Source organism: Cydia fagiglandana, chromosome 15 (assembly GCF_963556715.1).
Source record: "Cydia fagiglandana chromosome 15, ilCydFagi1.1, whole genome shotgun sequence".
Taxonomy (NCBI): Eukaryota; Metazoa; Arthropoda; class Insecta; order Lepidoptera; family Tortricidae; genus Cydia; species Cydia fagiglandana.
Window position 1 is genome coordinate 6,825,282 of NC_085946.1, and position 19,695 is coordinate 6,844,976.

The 19,695-nt window shown below is 41.3% G+C and overlaps 1 protein-coding gene and 1 non-coding gene across 3 annotated transcripts in view; both read left to right on the plus strand.

The window, feature by feature from the left end:
• Nucleotides 1-12,486, plus strand: part of LOC134671217 (protein TIS11) — a 44,455-nt gene extending 31,969 nt beyond the window's left edge. For both annotated transcript variants that reach the window (XM_063529012.1, XM_063529013.1), the window contains one exon: nucleotides 10,236-12,486. In XM_063529012.1, the coding sequence (XP_063385082.1) occupies nucleotides 10,236-10,931 (696 nt within the window). In that variant the 3' untranslated portion in view covers nucleotides 10,932-12,486. The remainder of the gene's footprint in view (nucleotides 1-10,235) is intronic.
• Nucleotides 6,940-7,019, plus strand: Trnal-uag (transfer RNA leucine (anticodon UAG)). Its single transcript has one exon. It is a non-coding gene; the product is annotated as a tRNA-Leu (tRNA).
• Nucleotides 12,487-19,695: the final 7,209 nt, after the last annotated feature.

A 19,695-nucleotide genomic window follows, 5' to 3' on the forward strand; every position in this document is an offset into this window, starting at 1 on the left:
ACCACATTCCAACTACCATAGCTCGAATAATTACTCTCGTATTTCCTTTACGTTAGCTCGTCAGACTAGGAAATATCGTAATATGACAACTTTGCTGTGGTGAAACTTAACACGTACTAAATCTCTGTATCAAAGCTGACTAGGATACCTACTTATATATAACTTACAAATTGACGGTGGACTCAAATTTTTGTGATGGGAACTTCTACACCGTCATGGTCTCTATAGCCTATAGCACAGTCACCTGCAATAATATGTTACACAACGAAGGCAGCAAAAATATCTGACACGACCTTATTTGTAGAGCCATAAGAGCGTGTCACTTATTTTTGCGGTGTCGAAGAGTAACATATTATTGCAAGTGACTACTACCTCCATAGGCCTATTTGAGCTGAGTCTTGGTCGATATGTAAGATCTTACCATAATATTTAACACATTCACTGCCCCAACGCACATGTGCGTTCACCGTCATACAAGTTTGTTCCTAAGCCACGCCCCCTGGCAGTGAATGCGTTAAAGCGGCAAGCGGGTTACCACCAATAGTGCAACGTTGTTTACCCGCTCGGTTCTGCAAATCGACCTCGGGGCAGCGTTGCATCTATAAATAAGGAGGTGCTAAAAGCGGCCCGGGCAGGGACGTGCCGTGCTTCCTCCGCTTTGAGCCGAGGGGTAAACAAGCGAGAACGGAGCCCTTTGTTGACACTCGCTTTACGGCCGCCGACTGTACCACCTCGGCGCGCCGGTTTATTGCGCGCGCGCAGTAAACACCGTGCCGAGCTGCGCCGGCGACCTACGTCCACAGACAAGACATCCTCCAGACTGGGCATAGCTGCGCTACCCCCTCTGCCAGTGTATACGGTAGTTTTACTCCATTTTCGAGTCAAAAGTGGCTTTGTGTGACGTCCGTGTCTTTGAACGGACCAATCACGGCTCACTCACTCACCTCGTCCCCCGCACCGCAGTATTTTTGGTAGCATCGGTTTCATGGAATAATTGCTCTAAACTCCGTCTAGAGGATTCCTAGTCTATGCCTACGTCTAAGCTTATCTCGTATACCTAAACCTCGGAAAAGTATCGTACGATAGGAGATATTTTGTCTAGCAAAAACAGTTTACAGCTGAAGGTCCCGAATTATGTATATAATTTCAACCAGACTCATCATGTCGGCTCACTAGTCTTTTAAGGAGTGAATCAAGCTCTTTAAGTTTTATAATAATCAAATATGTTTGCAATTTCTACATATGTATTTAATTTGTACAGATGTCTAGTCTAATCCTTGCTAGTTTATTTTTCAGTAGGATCATTAGTTATGTCTACGTTTCCAAAACATTGAGCACGTTGGTCGCCAACTAAGTTCCAAGAAAGGCAAATTGTCAAATAACGTACTTAATATAATCCCGTTGTATCTATTGTTTTAGACGCTTTTCGCATACGATATCACTCGGCTAGATCTACACAAACGCTACTAATTCTTATATACTTATGCTGTGAATTCTCAAAACAATAGCCATAACGTTTACACCTTCAATTCTTGAAACCCCGTCCTTGCTGACGACGTACGTGATTTCCTTGCTCTTCAATATCTACAATACATTTCCATTGTTTCGTCTAATGTATAAAGACAATCGTGGTATTCAAATAAATACGAACGGGTAACATGTGATGGCATTTATATACCATAGGTGGCTCGATCTGGCATGACAATCACGATGCCTGCCTATCTGCATGCGCGGAGGCGCGCGGAGCGGTGGCCGCGTCCGGTCTTACTCATCTAACAGTTGCCAACTAAATATGCTAGCGTCTATAATATGTTCAGCCTAAAAAGAAACTGCACTAAAATAAAAGCCCTATTGTGCGTGCCCCTTTTTTTCGAAATATAAAGGCAAATAGATAATAAGGAAGAACGTAAAAGTATTCGGGTGCGTTGCATTTGTCGCAATCACTACTCATTTAAAAACATGTTCACACTTTATTAGACATACATAGACGTTATTATTATTATACATACACTTTTACTATAATCATAGTGTATTATGTTTATTTACGGCAACAGCGTCCTGCTTACAGTGCTTATGCTTGGTGCTTACTCATCTTAAATAGTCTATGGACTATGAAGTTATTAGATTAGTTTTAAGACAGCTCTATGTGCCTCTCGCGCACTTGACGCTCAAGCCATCAATAGAGCAAAGGGCACCAGCTGCCCAGCTCAGAGAATCCATATCAAAAAAAAAACTGGTCAAGTGCGAGTCGGACTCGCGTTTCAAGGGTTCCGTACATCACACAATTTTCATCATTTTTTTTTGTACGTGAAACGTGACGTAAGTGAAACGTCTTGAAAAACCCGAATGGGCCAATCAAAAACCAGATGTAACATGAAGTTTTCTGGCGTGCTGGCTTATATCTCTACATCTCTGAAGATTAAATGCCGAACAATAGTACAAGTGTCCAAGTGCGAAGACTGAAGACCGAGCTCCGCGTAGAGCTGAAAACTTGGAGCGTCCGACAGGTCCCGGTTCCTAATACAACTTCCGAAAGTGTTTTAAAAGCTAAGGCCAAAGGATATAATACCTACAGGGTGGCCAAAAAATAAGTGTATTCCCGTAACCAGGGAGGTTTTGGGATTATACTGTGCTCAGTACTTTTAGTATGGGACCAACCCCGAAATCGCGAAAAAAAAGTATCCTTCCATAGAAAACGGACCAGCCAAAATGTATGAAACAGCCAAATTTTTTTTCGCGATTTCAAGGTTGCACGTTGGCAACGGGAATACACTTAGTTTATTTTTTAGCCACCCTGTATACCTAGTGCTTTTTAAAACCCGTAACAATAGTAACCTAATCAATCAGTACAGTCAGCAGCAGAAGTTGCTAAGCGAGCGAGTGGTTTAAAATGATCTGGACGCGACTTTATAGTTAAGACAATAAGAGCATGTCAAGGTAATTTTGAACACCTCGCCCGCTTAGCAACTTCTGCTGTTGACTGTACTACAAGTACCATTGGGGCTGTGTGCCAAATACAGCCTAGTCGCATTTTTTGTCTTCAATCCGACTCACGCTTGAAGCTAAAGGCACGCCTCTTTGGGACGCTTCGAGCCTTCGGCCTTATGTGGATATCGGCCTAGGGCCTTCGCAATTGCTGTCTACATCACGTTTCACTTAAACCATTGCGGCTGTGTCCCTAAAGAAACGTTAACCTCATTTTTGTTCTTAAATCCGACTCACGCTTGACTCTAGATTTCTAATAGGTTTTCCTGTCATCTTTAGGTAAAGGACTATTTTGTGTATTTTTTTCAGAATTTTAGACCCAGTAGTTTCAGAGATAGAGGGGGGGGAATGGAATTTTTTTGTCTATTTTCTTGAATAACGTCTAAACTTTTTATCGTAAATTTATAAGAAAAATATATTTAAGATTCTCACAATGAGCTCTTTCGTTTGATATGCAACACAATATAATTTTCAAAACTTTGTTTTTTAATTTTATCGTTTACCCCCCAAAAGTAGCCCCTATGTTTAAAATTCATTTGTTGACGTTACATATCCATCTTTGGGTCACAGACTTACATATGTGTACCAAATTTCAAGTTAATTGGTCTGGTAGTTTCGGAGCAAATTGGCTGTGACAGACGGACAGACGGACAGACAGACGCACGAGTGATCCTATAAGGGTTCCGTTTTTTCCTTTTGAGGTACGGAACCCTAATAAGCTTAGGTACTTTATTAACCTTCACATTATCTAGTAACTAAAACATATGCCATTTGGAACCGTGATACGGCTCGGCGGCTTATAGATATACTTCTATACCGATGCAGTAGGTATATATTGTCAGGCAAAGATACACCACTCTGTGTTGGTTGGAAACAAGTATGTACAATAGGTACCTTTCCCTAAAAGATTACACAATATTTCTGATATTAACGACCCTTAAAGTAAAATTACTGCCAGTTATACGAATTACCTAATGCGGTACAAATAGCACTTTTAATCAAGCAGCGAAATAGGTTATTCCGCGTTTAGAATATAAGTAATTTATCTGATCATACTAATCTCGTAACATAATAAAATTTGTTGCACTTCATTACAATCACATGGCGAGTTTAGCTCCGCGGGAGAGCATACGGCTATAATTGTCAATGCGTCTATTTTAATAGCCTGTAGGCCGAGCATAACGTTATTAATGACTACGTCGGGAGGGCTTGCATTAAAACTAGGAGCGCTATAGTTCAATCTACTGGCAATAATTATACAACACTAAACTGTCCATTATATGCTGCGTTTTATACTGTGCTATCGATTTAGCTTTTGAAGAAAATTGCCTGAACTCACGCGAATCGAAATTAAATTCAACCCTAAGTTCATACAATCCATTAGTATTAGTACAACAGGAAAGAAGGTTATTATTACGTTTACTTCGAGGATGACACTTAACAAATATTAAGAAGATCTACTTACTACGTTTAATGAAAAATGCAGATCAACTTTCAAAAAACAAACATAAAAAGTAGAGCGGCGGCAACACCGACGCCGCTACAGTAATGCAGCTACAGTTTACGTGCGAACATCACCTTAAGAGATTCCAGGGTACCTAGCCAAGCTGACAATCGTTGATACAAAACGCCAATCGAAACTTAACACATTCATTGCCACCCAGCCAAACAAGACGTCCGCGCCAGGCCACAACAATTTCGTTATATAAAGCAGTAGTACCATGATCCCGACTATCGGGTTGTCCGGCCTGAGAACGAAATCATAAAATACCCGATAGTCAGGTTTACGGCACTGAATGTGTAATGTAATGTGAAATAATCACGTGACTTTTGGTAGCATCATCCCGGTACATATTTTCTTTTAGTTTGGCAATATACGATTGTCTTCCTGGCTAAACGCATACTACAAAGATCAAGCTCAACATAGTAGTTTTATAATGAAAACAATGATAGGTATATTTGTTTCAATTGTAACGAACCTGGCCGAGTTGTGAAATGCGTCACATAATTAATCATAGCTGTAGTGCAGGCCGAACTGCGCACTGTCACCGAGTGAATCACAATAATGGCCATTGTTGTGATTCCGTGTTTGTAATAAGCCAGGCGTGTTTACATTAATTTGAGGGAGACAGTATATAATTACTATTTATCGACAGGGAAACACCGATTTATTTATTTGCTTATTTTTGGAAGTCATATTTATATTTTGATAATAATAGGCAGATGACTCCTCTGTACAAATTCTAAATATTCAGCCCACGCAACTTATTTTGTCGTTTGTTAACTGAAAAAAAAAATTAGTTCGCCTAATTTCTATAAGGACTTACCTATATAATCAGTATAATCACTGAAACGGTCACATACTTAGATGTCATAAATGAACGTTTGATACTAACAGACTAACACGGAGACAAAACAACAATTTCATAAATATCTCGTTTTGTGAACTGCAATACATATATGCATTGCCAGATGAGGTAAACGATGCATATATATTATGCAGTAGGTACACGAAGATATTCTAGAAAAGTATTACGTCAAATATTGAATATTTGTTAGACAACATGTAAGTTAGTATTTATTCATAGCGACAAGCCAAGAAAGAGATTTCCTCAATGCTAATCGAAATAAACAAGTTATTGTTCGAGACGCAGGGGCGAGGCGAAAGACTGAAAGGTTAATGACTACACAGCCATTATTGGGAGGTTGTTGGTAAGACTCCGAGAGGGGCCGAGCATCTCGACACTGGTTATTTTCGCGCAATCATTCAATAAACTTGATGGGCCAATCGACAAGACCCTCTGGCTCCTCAAAGAAATGGACCAATTTCTACCGGCGATTATTTTAACGGTTACCAGTTTAGTATGCAACTAAAATATTGTTCTCATGATACAAGACATCAAGTACCTTAATCATGTTACTAAAAGAAGATTGTATCACTTAAGTCGAGAGATATGACGATGCGTGTCACTGGTCAAGCGTTAAAAATCGTTAAAAGTTCATTTAAATATAGAACGCATTTGATTAAAAGCAATTAACGGTCAATTAAGCAGTTCTCTCGGGAGTTATACAGCACATCTCGTCCAATTGTCGCGAGGCGGCAACTCGGCCGGCTCGATTTCATGCATGTTTCAATCGTTTAGGGCCCTTTACAAATTCTTGGGCCCGAGGGCCCATTTCTCGAACGGGTCTTACTGTGGTTATACTAACGAACAGGGGCCTATTTCTCGAACGATATTAGTCTAATAATTATTGGTGTATTATCATGGCAACCCATACGATTTGACAGTTCGTTTCTGTCAAATCACATGTACAAACACTATAATATTACACTAATACCGTCGAGAAATGGGCCCTTGCTCTTACGTTACTTGACTTACATGTTACTGTGTCTGTATGTGTCTATTACTATCATCATTTCAGAAATCTACGCGGCCTAAGAATGCTCTTCTACTGCAAAGTTGATAAATCGCATTCATTCTTCTATCACTTACAAATTAGAAACATTAAGTACCTACGTGGTTAATACTTACTTTCGCTAAATATTCGCAATATCGTCAAAACTTGTCTGAAAGATTAGGCACTACAGATTTTTGTTCTGCGTATCTAAATTGCTAATACGTACCTACTGACAACTGCAACCCAGTTTCGTGTTCTTTGTCATTCATTAAATAAGCCGATGATCTCTAGAGGTCGGCCAAAAAAAGATTTTTAGCAGGATCCCGAGTTCACATAACCTTACTAAAGGTGTAAATTGTCATTGATTGCGTACGTAAATATGCAAGCTGCCATACCTACCTACTTGGAGGTGTTTGAAAGGTCATTGACCCAGCACAAGTGTTTATCAAAACCGACAGGTTATTATTGATAAATTTACGCATATGCAACCTAATAACAAAGTAGTCTGAATTCATGTGTGGGATGCTGCTTGTAAATTCACCCATGTGGCAACAAGGCAGCGTGGCCGAGTGGTCTAAGGCGCTGGTTTTAGGCACCAGTCCGAAAGGGCGTGGGTTCGAATCCCACCGCTGTCAAATATTTTTGTAAAATCAGCAACTATAAATTAGAATTTCATAAAGTCATTCAAGTTCATGAGTAATAGAGTCAAACGAAGGACATTTTGATTTCTTACGTTAATTATAAGATCATTTATGTAGTTGTAATTTTTCAATTAATTATTTAGTTGTGCTATTCATATTAGGCATGTTTTTAATGACCGTATTGCGCATCTGCATTTGCACCTCATCATATACAGCGCTTGACTCGTGGCACATTTGTTTTCGTTTGCTGAAGTCGTTGGCCTCTGTTCAGTTCATCAATGTGAATAGAGCACTAATGTTTACTCGTTTAATTTAATGTCACTGTAAGTAATTCTGTACGCTTAGGTATGTCATCCGCACAAGCGTCCACTTTAAAACCAATACCGGTACTGTAAACGTTTTGCTGTTCGACTAATATAACCACGAGGTGCGCTTACGTTTCAACCTAAACAACAGCTCTCCGTATGCACTCCGTTGCTAGCTAACTTCTAACGAACTGTACAAACAATACTTTGGCTCGAGCCGCGTGATTATCTCGTTGACAACACGCCTCGCTAACCAAAACTGCTCACACGAACTCGTGACGCCAAGCGTTACTCGAACGTTCAACTGAGTTGGGTTACAAAACTTCAAGCACCAACCGCTTTGCAGCCAAATATTATTTATTCTCCGCACCAAGGCATATTGTTGTTTAAATAAGTAATTCTCTGAAAATTGTATGGCGATGTGGCTAATGTCTAGCATTAGTTTGATTACAATAAACACCTAAGCCGTGGGCCGAGCGGCCGCGGCTGAATGCCCTCAGTTTGAAACGCAACTACCGCGGCCATTTGAAATCGACAGTGATTACAATTTTCCCTGGAGCTCGATTGCGCGGGCGCAACGTCCGATGGAAAGCAAGCAACATTTAACCAATGTTCTGCTCTAATAACTCTCTAATTACGCCTTGGCCGTCGTTTTCCTTCGACACTTGGCGGACACCAACTTAACCCATGCGCTTTTCACTGCAACATTTCACCCGCGATTGCACCGCCACGGCTCTAGCACGCTCATTTGTTTGCTACACTTTCGCCTTTGACGGGCCTATATTGTTTCAATGGACAGAAATATATTCTAAACTATCAATTCCGTTCGTCACCGGTCGTTCACTCGACGTTTTGGGACTAGTGCAACGGTCACGTTTCTTTGTCGTAATATGTTAAAAGATTTTCCTCTGTGTTGCTCGAATTTATCATGCATCTGCGTTTAAAAAAATAGTCATGTATGAACTACTTTATTTCAACCAGCTTTTGAGGATTAGCAGCGACCTACATATTTATCGCAGAAAATATATCGGTAGGTACTTTAAACTCAATGCTTAGCTACTATAGACTTCTGGTATGGATCAAGCGTAGAGTTAAGAATAGAAGGACAATCACTTAATTGTGGAACCTTTACTACTAGCGGTTATTGCCCACGGAGAACAATAGGTTCTCCATTGCTCACATGTACACCAATAAAAGCTACGCGTGTAATTGCCTGCCTAGCGATTGCTAGTAGATTGCTTTCCTACCGTTTGCTAATAACTACGAAACTGAGTTCACCATAATGCTGCTCGAATTTCATATCCTTCTTCAGATTGTTCCAAACATCAAAGGTAATCATAAACACAGTCATAAAGATTTAAAGATGTTCTCATTACCTATGCTAGTAAACCAGCTGTGTAAATCACCTAACAAAATAGCGAGGTATAATTTGTCCGCCGTATTCCCAAACACAAGTGTTTGCGTGTTTACGATCCCCGGACGAGGCGGAGGCGCATAGAATATACAATGACATGTCATTCACATCGATTGAGGCCGCATACAAGATGCGCCGTATCATAAATTATGTATAGAGCTCGTGTTCCGCGTCGCTCAGATCGGCCCGACCTTCACGCCGCTCTCCTCACCAAGCTCGAGACTCACAAATCTGGTAAAGCCTTCGTATTTAAGTGCTCTTGCGAAACCTTGGTACCTTGCGTGGGTCGCTTTATTGTCTCCGCGTCTCAGTACACGCCAAACCTTAAATGTCTTACAAAATCCATTCGCTAACGTATTCTTGTGGTTTTATCGCGCCGCTATGGTAATTCGTTTTATTGAAACTTCATAGGGTTTAGCTAGGGCACAGATTACAATAATAGTAGCACGCCTACTGTTAGGGCTCATTTAGACGATCCGAGAACTCGCATGCGAGTTTCATTACATTGCGCGTTTTGATCGGTCGGTTGAATTGGACGTACTTAACCAACAGTCCGCAATGTAACTAAAATCGCATGCGAGTTCGCGCGCCGTCTAAATCAGCCTAACAGCCTAAGAGGACGGTTTGGACGGTGCAGCATGCGGCGACCGTTGCCCCTCGGCTCGCGAGAGGCGTCGGCGCCTGGCACCGGCGCGGCGACAATTATTCCTCACAACGGCGACGGGCCGCGCTTACTGAACAATAGTGCACAATCATCGCGATTGTGCCCGCGTGTCAACTGCCTCTCGCATGAGCTCTAGCATTGTTATGGTGATGCTTCGACCGTCGACCGACCGAGGTTCGACGCTCCGTGAAAACAAATGAACCATCCACCATTTACATTTCTACTCACAAACTACTGAACTGTCTGAGGTCCATTTATAAAAAGGATTTTTACAGAGATAAATAATTCATGATAGGAAACTGGCCCGGACGCCCCGTCTCCACGGTCGTTTACCATTAAAATTCGTCTCACCCTGGGGCTCTAAAAGTATTCCACCACTTAAGGCTCAGTTAATTGGAATTATTAAACCATTTCAATATGGAGACCATTAGTGAAAACGAGGTGAACTCGAGCAGGTAAACGACGAAACCGACTTTGGGGTGTCTTTTTTGTTAACTTTGGCAGGTACCCGACCCTCTGGCCTGATTGTGTACGTTTTTTCACCAACCAAAAAAAGTACAACGAATATTGTAAAACCCAGCAGACGTGATTTGTAAATCTTACACCATAAGGGCCAAAATTACCAAATCTCGCCTTATTACTTTAACGTAGGCAGTAAATTGTAAAAAAAAAGGTTCACTATCTTTGTGTTTATTTTTCTCTGCCTGCAAGGCCCTAAACCCTCTTTTGCACTTGATAACGGATCTCGTTCTAAGTTGGGACTATTCATTGTGTGATTTGTGTGTAATGACGCTCGACTATATTGTCTTTTGTCTTATCTTTTTCAGAACCAATCTCGGCCAGTGCAGTCGATGAACACAACAGTTGCCGCCACGGGTCCTGTCGGCGCCGCCGCCGGCGTCGGATGGGAGCAGCACCCAGTCCTGACCCGCGCCGCCTCCGTGCCGGCGCACCGCGCCGCCATCGTCGGGCTCCTCGACAGACTCGGCCATCGCCGCCTCGAACGCACCACCAGCGAGCCGGCGCCCCCGCCGCCGGCCACCAGCCGCTACAAGACCGAACTCTGCCGCCCCTTCGAAGAAGCGGGCGTCTGCAAATACGGCGACAAGTGTCAATTCGCACATGGCATGCGCGAACTCCGCAACCTCCAGCGCCACCCCAAGTACAAGACGGAACTGTGCCGCACCTTCCACTCTGTAGGGTTCTGTCCGTACGGGCCTAGATGCCACTTCGTTCACAATGCCGAGGAAGCCAGACGCCGCGAGTCCACTTCTCCCGGCGGCTCCCTGGCGTCGCTGTCGTCTGGTGGCTCGATGGCTTCGTACATGAGCGACGGCTCCCGCTCGCCGCGCTCGCCTCACTCGCCGCACTCTCCGATGGCTCCTCAGTCGCCGCACTCGCCGCCGGCCATGTCTCCGCCCGCGTTCGCCTTCCGCGGCTCGCAGTCGCCCGACCCCGAGGACGACAGGCTGCCCGTGTTCAACCGCCTCTCCAACGCGTTCGGCGAGCTCGTCATCGCCTAGACGCCCGCCTAGTCCTAAGTTAACTTATACCGAGCGTAATAAGGATCGTCCGTCACCGTAGTGCCTAAAACTCGACGTCTTCCAGGCCGCGCCCGAGCGCCGCGCCGTCCCGCACACCCGCTCAACGAATGATCTCCAGTTTGCCTATGCTCTTTAAATACTTCGACCTGTAATATATAACGTTAACGAAGTTTTCACTGGCGTCTCGAAAGTTTGCGGTGTGAATTAAGTGATTTACCTACAGTACATCTTTATTATTATCGGCACGCACTTGTAAATGGCACCTTATATTATTAGATATTTATTGCGTAGCTCGCGGAAGTCTTCCCTTAGCGATCCTCCGCCGAGCGGTGGTCTCTTTGTAAAGTTAGATATAGAACATTTTATTTATTTCGTACTGCCTAACCGCGCTCGGATCTGTACCGCGGGGAGGCGCTCGTGATCTATTTTTAAGGATTTAAGATAATAATTTATTATTTATTTCGAGTCTCTTTAACTGTAATAATTATTGTGTAACTAGCAGTTGCGATGCCACACCGCACACGGACGCACCAGGCGTCTCGCTGTATCGATCTTAGTCGACTGATCCCGGCACTGCTTACCTCTCAACCTCAAATACCATCGTGAACATATGAACACATCGTGAACGGCAGACCCGGAATCAGTCGTCACCTCGTCGGGAGCTCGGCGCCTCACGTCCACAACACAACATCCGTTGGTCCGTAATTACCATCCGCATATCGAAAGCTCTGATACGGGCCACAGGGTCTAGTAGCAGTAGTCGCTAACCGCCACCGCTAGCGATCCCAATCGTCCGTGGCCCGTTTGAGAGCCGTCGGTGAATCCCGCGGCGCGCCGCCGCGGGGTTTTTTGTTTCGCGTCGTGCGAGGAGGACCGGCTGCGAGCGGAAACCTGTTTGGGATTTTCGTGATTGTTTTTTTTTCGACCTCGTGCCTCACTCTCCGGTCCCTCTCGCCTCGACGTCGAACTGATCGCGCCCGGACGCGATGCAAAAAGTAAAAGAGGACGCGCCGAACTCCCGAGGACTCGCGTACCAATAAAGCTGCGTAAAGTGACTACAATCGATAACTCAGTTCAAGCTGCAGTACGCGGGCCGGCGCCGCTGCTCCGGCGGCGGCGCACCCACAGAGTGCCTTTTACTTTAATAACAAATTAAATCGATTATAATATTTAATTTTTAGTTGATCGAGATAGATTGATTGTTTATTTATTGTCTCCTTTTGAATAAAATATTCAAATTGGCACAGTTATTACTTTTGTATTTTTGACAGAACTAAGGTGATTAGTTTCGACTTAGCATAGTTTTTTTTCTTTGAATTTAAAGTGTGATATTTTATAATATTTATATAACAAAGTTTAATGTTTTAATTAAGGGACCAAGTAAGTGATTAGGAGAAATTCTGATAGAAGCAGCCAGATACGCTTTCGAATCTTACCAAGAGACTGTACTCTCGCCACTTATGAATACTACATATTTTGTTATACTTGTCAGATCTACGATTTTGTATGATCAATAAACGAACATGTTGACCGTGATTGGTTTTGTGTTTAATTATCATGTTCATGATAGACCGAGATGGTGGTATTTTTGTTTTCCTATAGTTCATTAGTTTCAGTTTTTCTCCGTATTTAGCGATTCGTTGCATGGTGACCACGTAAAGATAATAATTTTGTACCTAATCATAAGTTAGTTGTAAGCGTTTTTCATAAAGTTCGCGAATATTATTTATTATCAGTTCATTACGAATTATAAACCATTAAAGCTGATTTATTTAATTTCTTTTGTATTTAAACAGACATTTATGTACTAAGTTTACATAACTTAATGTTAGTAATATATCATGAGTCATTTAATATAAACAGGCATTAGGTTTACACTCTAGTACCTACCTATGTCAGTTGTAATTAAGTATTTAATTTTTTTATTTAATTCCATTGTAAGTTTAATCTTAACCATCCAAAAAATTGACTACGTATTCTCTTTTAGACAACAAACTTAAGGCTAAAGCTTGTTTATGACATTTTTTTTCTTGTAAGTTTTCCTTATTTCCATCTGCATTTTTATTGAATTATAGTAAAAATATGTTCAAATCTGTATTTTATTTTGCTTTATTCCTGTTGTTTTCCTTTGGTTAATGGCTGGTATTTTTTTTTGCATAATTAATAGGTATATAGGTGTCATACTGGTGTCACACATGCGTTTTGTACTTAAGATCTTAGGAGTTTGTAAGTATACCTTTTTTGTAGGGCTATATACCATTCCGAATGGGTGTTCCCAAAAATAACAAACAAAAACTGCAAGAGAATCTTTAATACAAGCATTTCATTCTTATTAACACCTTGGTGGGCACTACACTCCTTTAGGCGTAATCCCATTGTTCTTTCTATTGTGTCTGGCGTAGTGTCCAGGTCCAGCATAGTGTTTGGTAAATAAAACAATTTAAAACTGATTATACCGCTAGTACTTAACTGCAAAGGTCTATTAACGCCAATGTATGAATTACACATTACCAACACGCGATATATAGGTAATAAATTAATTTGTTTTTTAAACATATCTAACAGTATTAAATCACGGTCAGTGAAAATAGAATTAATAGAAACGTTTCCGAAAACTCGCACGAACAGAATGAATAACTTCCTCATTATTTATTTATTACACAGACGATTTTAATTCCTGCCTGTCTAATGGTATGGGCAAGTTGCACCAAACCTTTTATAATAATATTTTTTGACGTTCGCTGAAATTATCCCCCTTATAATTCATATAAACCGTTCTTACAAACACAGGTCAAAATAACAGAGACAAACTATTAACAGTTAATTGTGGCTTGTACTTCGTGCGTATATGAATAACGACATGCCCAGTTACGATTGTGGTTGGTGTTCCGGACCTTAATGTGTTTTAATGACATCTTGTACTTGATATTCTCGATTTTCTTATGTTCATCTCACTAAGCAAGAAGTGACACATGAAATATTACGAAATATAAATAAGCAAATCACTAAGCAAAAAGTGACATGAAATATAAGCATGTCATTAAAAACGACTTGAATGTAGACTGGGGCCTCTTTCACCACACTGCCAATTGACACCTGACATTGAAAATATCCTGTCCATTTTTGGATTGATAAGTAACGACGTCAATATTTACTCGCTGGAGGTGACAATGGTCACCGTGGTGAAACAGGGGTTAGCTTGTAGGCTAGGAAGAGTCACAGCACAGAGGTAGCAGAAAACACGGAATAGAAGCAATATTAAGAAACGTGAGACAGATGAGTAAGTATATGTCATAAGTAAGTATAGAAATAGTACATACTATGAATCAAGACAATTTTTACATACCAATTAAATGCTAAAACCTGCCCTAAAACAAGACGGTACAAAAACACTGTCAACGACAATCGCGTCTCAATTTGAGTAACATGAACATGATAAATAGGTATGTGCCATTCTCTATCAAAAGGGTACTTATTGTCGGTTGTCAATAAGGCGCTATGCCCATATGGGGCATTATCTATGAAAAGGGACCTTATTGTCGATGGCGCTTACGCCGCTCAGCGTCGCGCGGCATTGTATTTATATCGGAGCATCGCTAACGCTAATAATGACATGAGCGCCATCGACAATAAGGTTCTTTTTCATAGATAACGTCACATATGGCTTCAATTTGAAATCAAGCTTACCGACAATGTGGCACCTTTTGATTGAAAACGTCACATATGTGTAGGAGGTATATAGCGTTAATCATACATGTCTATCAAGTGTCAACTCTAGCTAGCCCCTGATAAAAGTGAAAAATAAAAGTGTTTGTTATAAAGAGCGAAAAAACAAATGTTTGCTAAGGGCCGATACAGACGGACTGCTCTTGGCCGACGTGCAGTTCCCATACAAATTGCAGTCGGGTTTGCAGTCCGTTTCTGTACCGGCCCTAAGACTTATGTTATTATAGGGGGGTAAGAATATAAAGTCGATTACCGTAATCCAGCGCGGGAACGCTGCCTGCGTGTTGGGCACCCGAGGGCACCAAATTAATTATTTTTAATAATTGTAGTTAGTTTTATATTCCTGTATGTCTTTTAGTAATTTATATTACCGTTATAGTACTAATAGTTGATTATTTTAGGTAAAACTTGTAGCAGATACAAGTGAAATTGTACCTACCTAATAGCATTTAGCAGACTCACGCTAGACCGTGCCCGGACCGGGGCGTCCGACATGTCATTTTCTATGACGGCTGATCAGAGATCACGTGGTGCTTGCCATAGAAAACGAAGTCTAGCGTGAGTCTTCCTTTAAGGTGACAGTCCATTTCCAACGACAGCTGCACTACTGTTCATTTTAGGGCCACCCCACATTTAGCGTCTTTCGAGCGTCGGCGTCTGGTCAGCGCTATGGAAAATGACGTCGCTGCGCAGTTGCGTCAGCGGCCATAGAGTTGTCTCATGTTCTATCAAGTGTCAACTCTAGCTAGCCCCTGATAAAAGTGAAAAATAAAAGTGTTTGTTATAAAGAGCGAAAAAACAAATGTTTGCTAAGGGCCGATACAGACGGACTGCTCTTGGCCGACGTGCAGTTCCCATACAAATTGCAGTCGGGTTTGCAGTCCGTTTCTGTACCGGCCCTAAGACTTATGTTATTATAGGGGGGTAAGAATATAAAGTCGATTACCGTAATCCAGCGCGGGAACGCTGCCTGCGTGTTGGGCACCCGAGGGCACCAAATTAATTATTTTTAATAATTGTAGTTAGTTTTATATTCCTGTATGTCTTTTAGTAATTTATATTACCGTTATAGTACTAATAGTTGATTATTTTAGGTAAAACTTGTAGCAGATACAAGTGAAATTGTACCTACCTAATAGCATTTAGCAGACTCACGCTAGACCGTGCCCGGACCGGGGCGTCCGACATGTCATTTTCTATGACGGCTGATCAGAGATCACGTGGTGCTTGCCATAGAAAACGAAGTCTAGCGTGAGTCTTCCTTTAAGGTGACAGTCCATTTCCAACGACAGCTGCACTACTGTTCATTTTAGGGCCACCCCACATTTAGCGTCTTTCGAGCGTCGGCGTCTGGTCAGCGCTATGGAAAATGACGTCGCTGCGCAGTTGCGTCAGCGGCCATAGAGTTGTAGACGCCGACGCTCGAAAGACGCTAAATGTGGGGTGGCCCTTACTATGGAAATTGACAATGACAGTGACGCGTTCAGTACCGGTAGTGCAGCTGCGGTTAGAAATGGAATGTTACCATTAGGCATCAAAATTTAGCGTGATCGGACTCCAGTGTGTGTGTATTCGTTGCGTCCATTTTAAAACAAATTTGCACACTGACATATTTTCTTTGGCTATAATTTGAACAGCCATCACGTTCCTAGCCCAGTCGGCCACTTTGGTAAACCAATACCCAGATAACGCCTGGCCTTGACAAGACATCTCATTTCCACAACCGATTAAAACACATCGAAAATCTTGAACCGGTCATCGTACATCTCTATCTCAAAACCAATGAGGCCCAAATCGCATGGCCAGTTTTTTCAGAGCCACAAAGATAAAGTGGTCGCAGTTATGGCATGGCATGGTATGGTTCAGTGAGACGGATGTTAAAAATAATATTATTATTGTCTGTAATGGATGACATGTAACATGTAAGATTATTTTGGTTTATTGTTTTTTAATTGATGAATTTAACTGATCTGTCGATAATCTTGGCTAGATTAAGTAGTATAGGGTAGTATAGTTCCTACTCTACATTGAAACCTGATACCTAACATTTTTTACAGTACATAATATATGGTCCATGTTTTGCGCACTAGTGCGAGAAACAGCACTTTTCGTGTATAGGTATGTCAAAAGTTTAAAGGGCCATATGTATTGTAAAACGTTGTACGATACACGTGCGAATAAGTAATTCGAAACGAGTTCCTCTTTTGCGCACTTGTATCGTACTTAAATAACTATTATTGTCTTAACTTAACGCTTTCCCAGTTGTATCTTAAAGGTCATGAAATGGTTTTGACAAACCAATAGGTAAATAAGAATCGGTGCGTAATCTTGAGAACTGGCGATCGATGGCGTCTGATCCCAAGAATTGAGTATTGACGTGGTATGAATGTAAGGGTGTCAGTTTCAAATATTTGCAACCGTCTAATTAATATCAAATTAAACTGAATCTGTTGCTATACAATTATTACTGGTACTCGTATCGTACAGTCGCCATCAGATATATCGGAGCGGCGAAGGTGGTCACAATATCTGAACGCGCACTCTAATGCAGTGGCGGATTTGCAGTCTTTGCCGCCCTAGGCCCCAAGCCTTGTAGCCGCCCCTTTCTCAGCATCAGCACCCATCATATTGACTACATTTAGATCAGGCAACGGAAAGATATATTATAGAGGGAATTGCTTGGGACACATTTTTTACTTAGTAACTTTTTTGGACTCGTTAGGAGGTGAACATATCAAAAGTTGGGGGGTTTGGTTTGAAGGTCACATTTTTCGATTTTTCGCTTATTATATCTTAGAAACTATACGTCCTTGTGGCATGATCATAGGAACATAGGTTTTATGAAAAAAATAAGCAAATACTTATTCATTTTAAGTGACAGTTTTACCAATAACATTGACTTTCATGTACCTACAAAAACATTAAAAACTATTTTCTTGAATAACTGCTAAACTATTTATCCTAAAATTATAAAAAAAATCTGAGACTCTTACAAAGAGCTCTTTGATTTGATATGTAACACGATATAGTTTGAAAAACTTTATTTTTAAATTTTCTCATTTACCCCCCAAAATATGGAGGCCATATTTAAAATTCATTTTCATCACACTCGCTCAGTAAATGTGGAATTGTAGGCGTAGCGGGAGTTATAGAAAATTCGTTTTCCCTAGGGAGTTATGAAGTTTCTAGTGCCATAATTAACAGTTTTTTGTCTTTAAACTTATTTTTTGTATCGCAAGTGTGATGAAGAACATTGTGTGTATCTCGGGGCGTAATAATATTGCAAACTCGAGCCTATAAATCGCTCCGGCAAGCCGTCGCGATTTAACTTACCTACTCTCGTTTGCAATATTCAACTTACGCCCCATGTTGTACAATGTACTATTATTTACGTTACACGTCCATCTTTGGGTCACAAACTTACATATGTGTGCCAAATTTCAACTTAATTGGTCCGGCAGTTTCGGAGACCTCTCTCTTCCCCTGGCTCAAGGGCTACGGCCGGGGACTTGATATGTTCACCTCCTAGATAAATAGTTCAAATAAAAATAGGTACAAAGTCAAAAATTGTGTTGCATTTGTTGCCTGGTCTAATTTTGAGTTATTTTTTGTTATCATCAGCGAATTTTTTGTCACAATTTGCCGCCCCTAATATCTTGCCGCCCTAGGCCCGGGCCTACTGTGCCTTATGGGAAATCCGCCACTGCTCTAATGCCCTGACAATAAAGGCGTGCTCAGATATTTGTGAACACCTTTGCTGCTCCGATATATCTGATGGCGACTGTACCTACCGTTGAGCAGGATTTTTTGGAGATCAATGTAGTTAGTTCGTTTTTTTTGTGTTTGAGTAATTGATTGTGTCAATCGGTCCTCGCTAGAGATACGGGCGGCCGTTTGCTCTTTGTTTCAGTAAGAGCTGTATTGGTAATGGATTGCGGTGTCTGTTTAGTGGTTTTGGACAGGTATACCTAGCTATCTCACGATGTAATCGGCAATACAACAAATAGTTTATACACATAATAATTTATAGGGTTCCGTGCCGTACCCAAAGGGTAAAAACGGGACGCTTATTACTAAGACTCCACTGTCCGTCTGTCTGTCTGTCTGTGACCAGCCTTGTATCTCATAAACCGTGATAGCTAGACAGTAGAACTTTTCACAGAATGATGTATTTCTGTTGCGGCTATAATTATACCGGGTGTGGCCTGTAACACGACCAAATAATTAAAACATAGATTGTACTCCTCAAACGGTGACACTTTTGTTCAACAACTTTTAAAAATTATTAAGTATTTAGACTCCCTATTTTTCATACAAAATAAATATTATCTTCAATGGACGCCATCGCCACGCCACATCATTGTGATTGACGTTGCTTGTCAAGCCTTAAACATAACAAAATTCACAATACATTGCGTCTTTGAATAACTTTTAAAGTGTATTAAAAATCAAACTACAAGTTATTTCTAAAAGTCGCTGAATAAATGTTGATCAGTATGAGGAATACAGCCTACAGTTAAATTTTTTGCTCATATTACAGGCCACACCCGGTATATCAACAAATACTAAAAATTACACCCTTGACAGGGTTCTCTTTTAGATTTTATTTACGACACGAAAAAAATCAACTGAGTAGGTACCTAACCTAGCTATACCCACCAAGCTATGAAACGTGTGGAAGGCGAGTGCATCGCGGTCTCCACGTGAGAGCCTTGTTTGATTTCGCGTTAGTTCTGTTTGCAAAACGTGTCCAGCGGCGTGCTTAGAATCTTAATGGAGATTATTATCATGACAGGCGGAAAGCAGTATTACTTAGCATGGGAACTTTATTGACAGGACTAACGACTGAATATAGCTATGGGCAGCAGGCTGGATGATTTTATTATCCACGTGATAAAATAACTGTCCCTTTTTAACACCGCGGTATAGAAAGTGACGGACACCGTTTTATCACGCTGTCACGTAGAGAAGTACGACCATCATATCCGTACTGCTTTCCAGAAAACGCGACATAGAG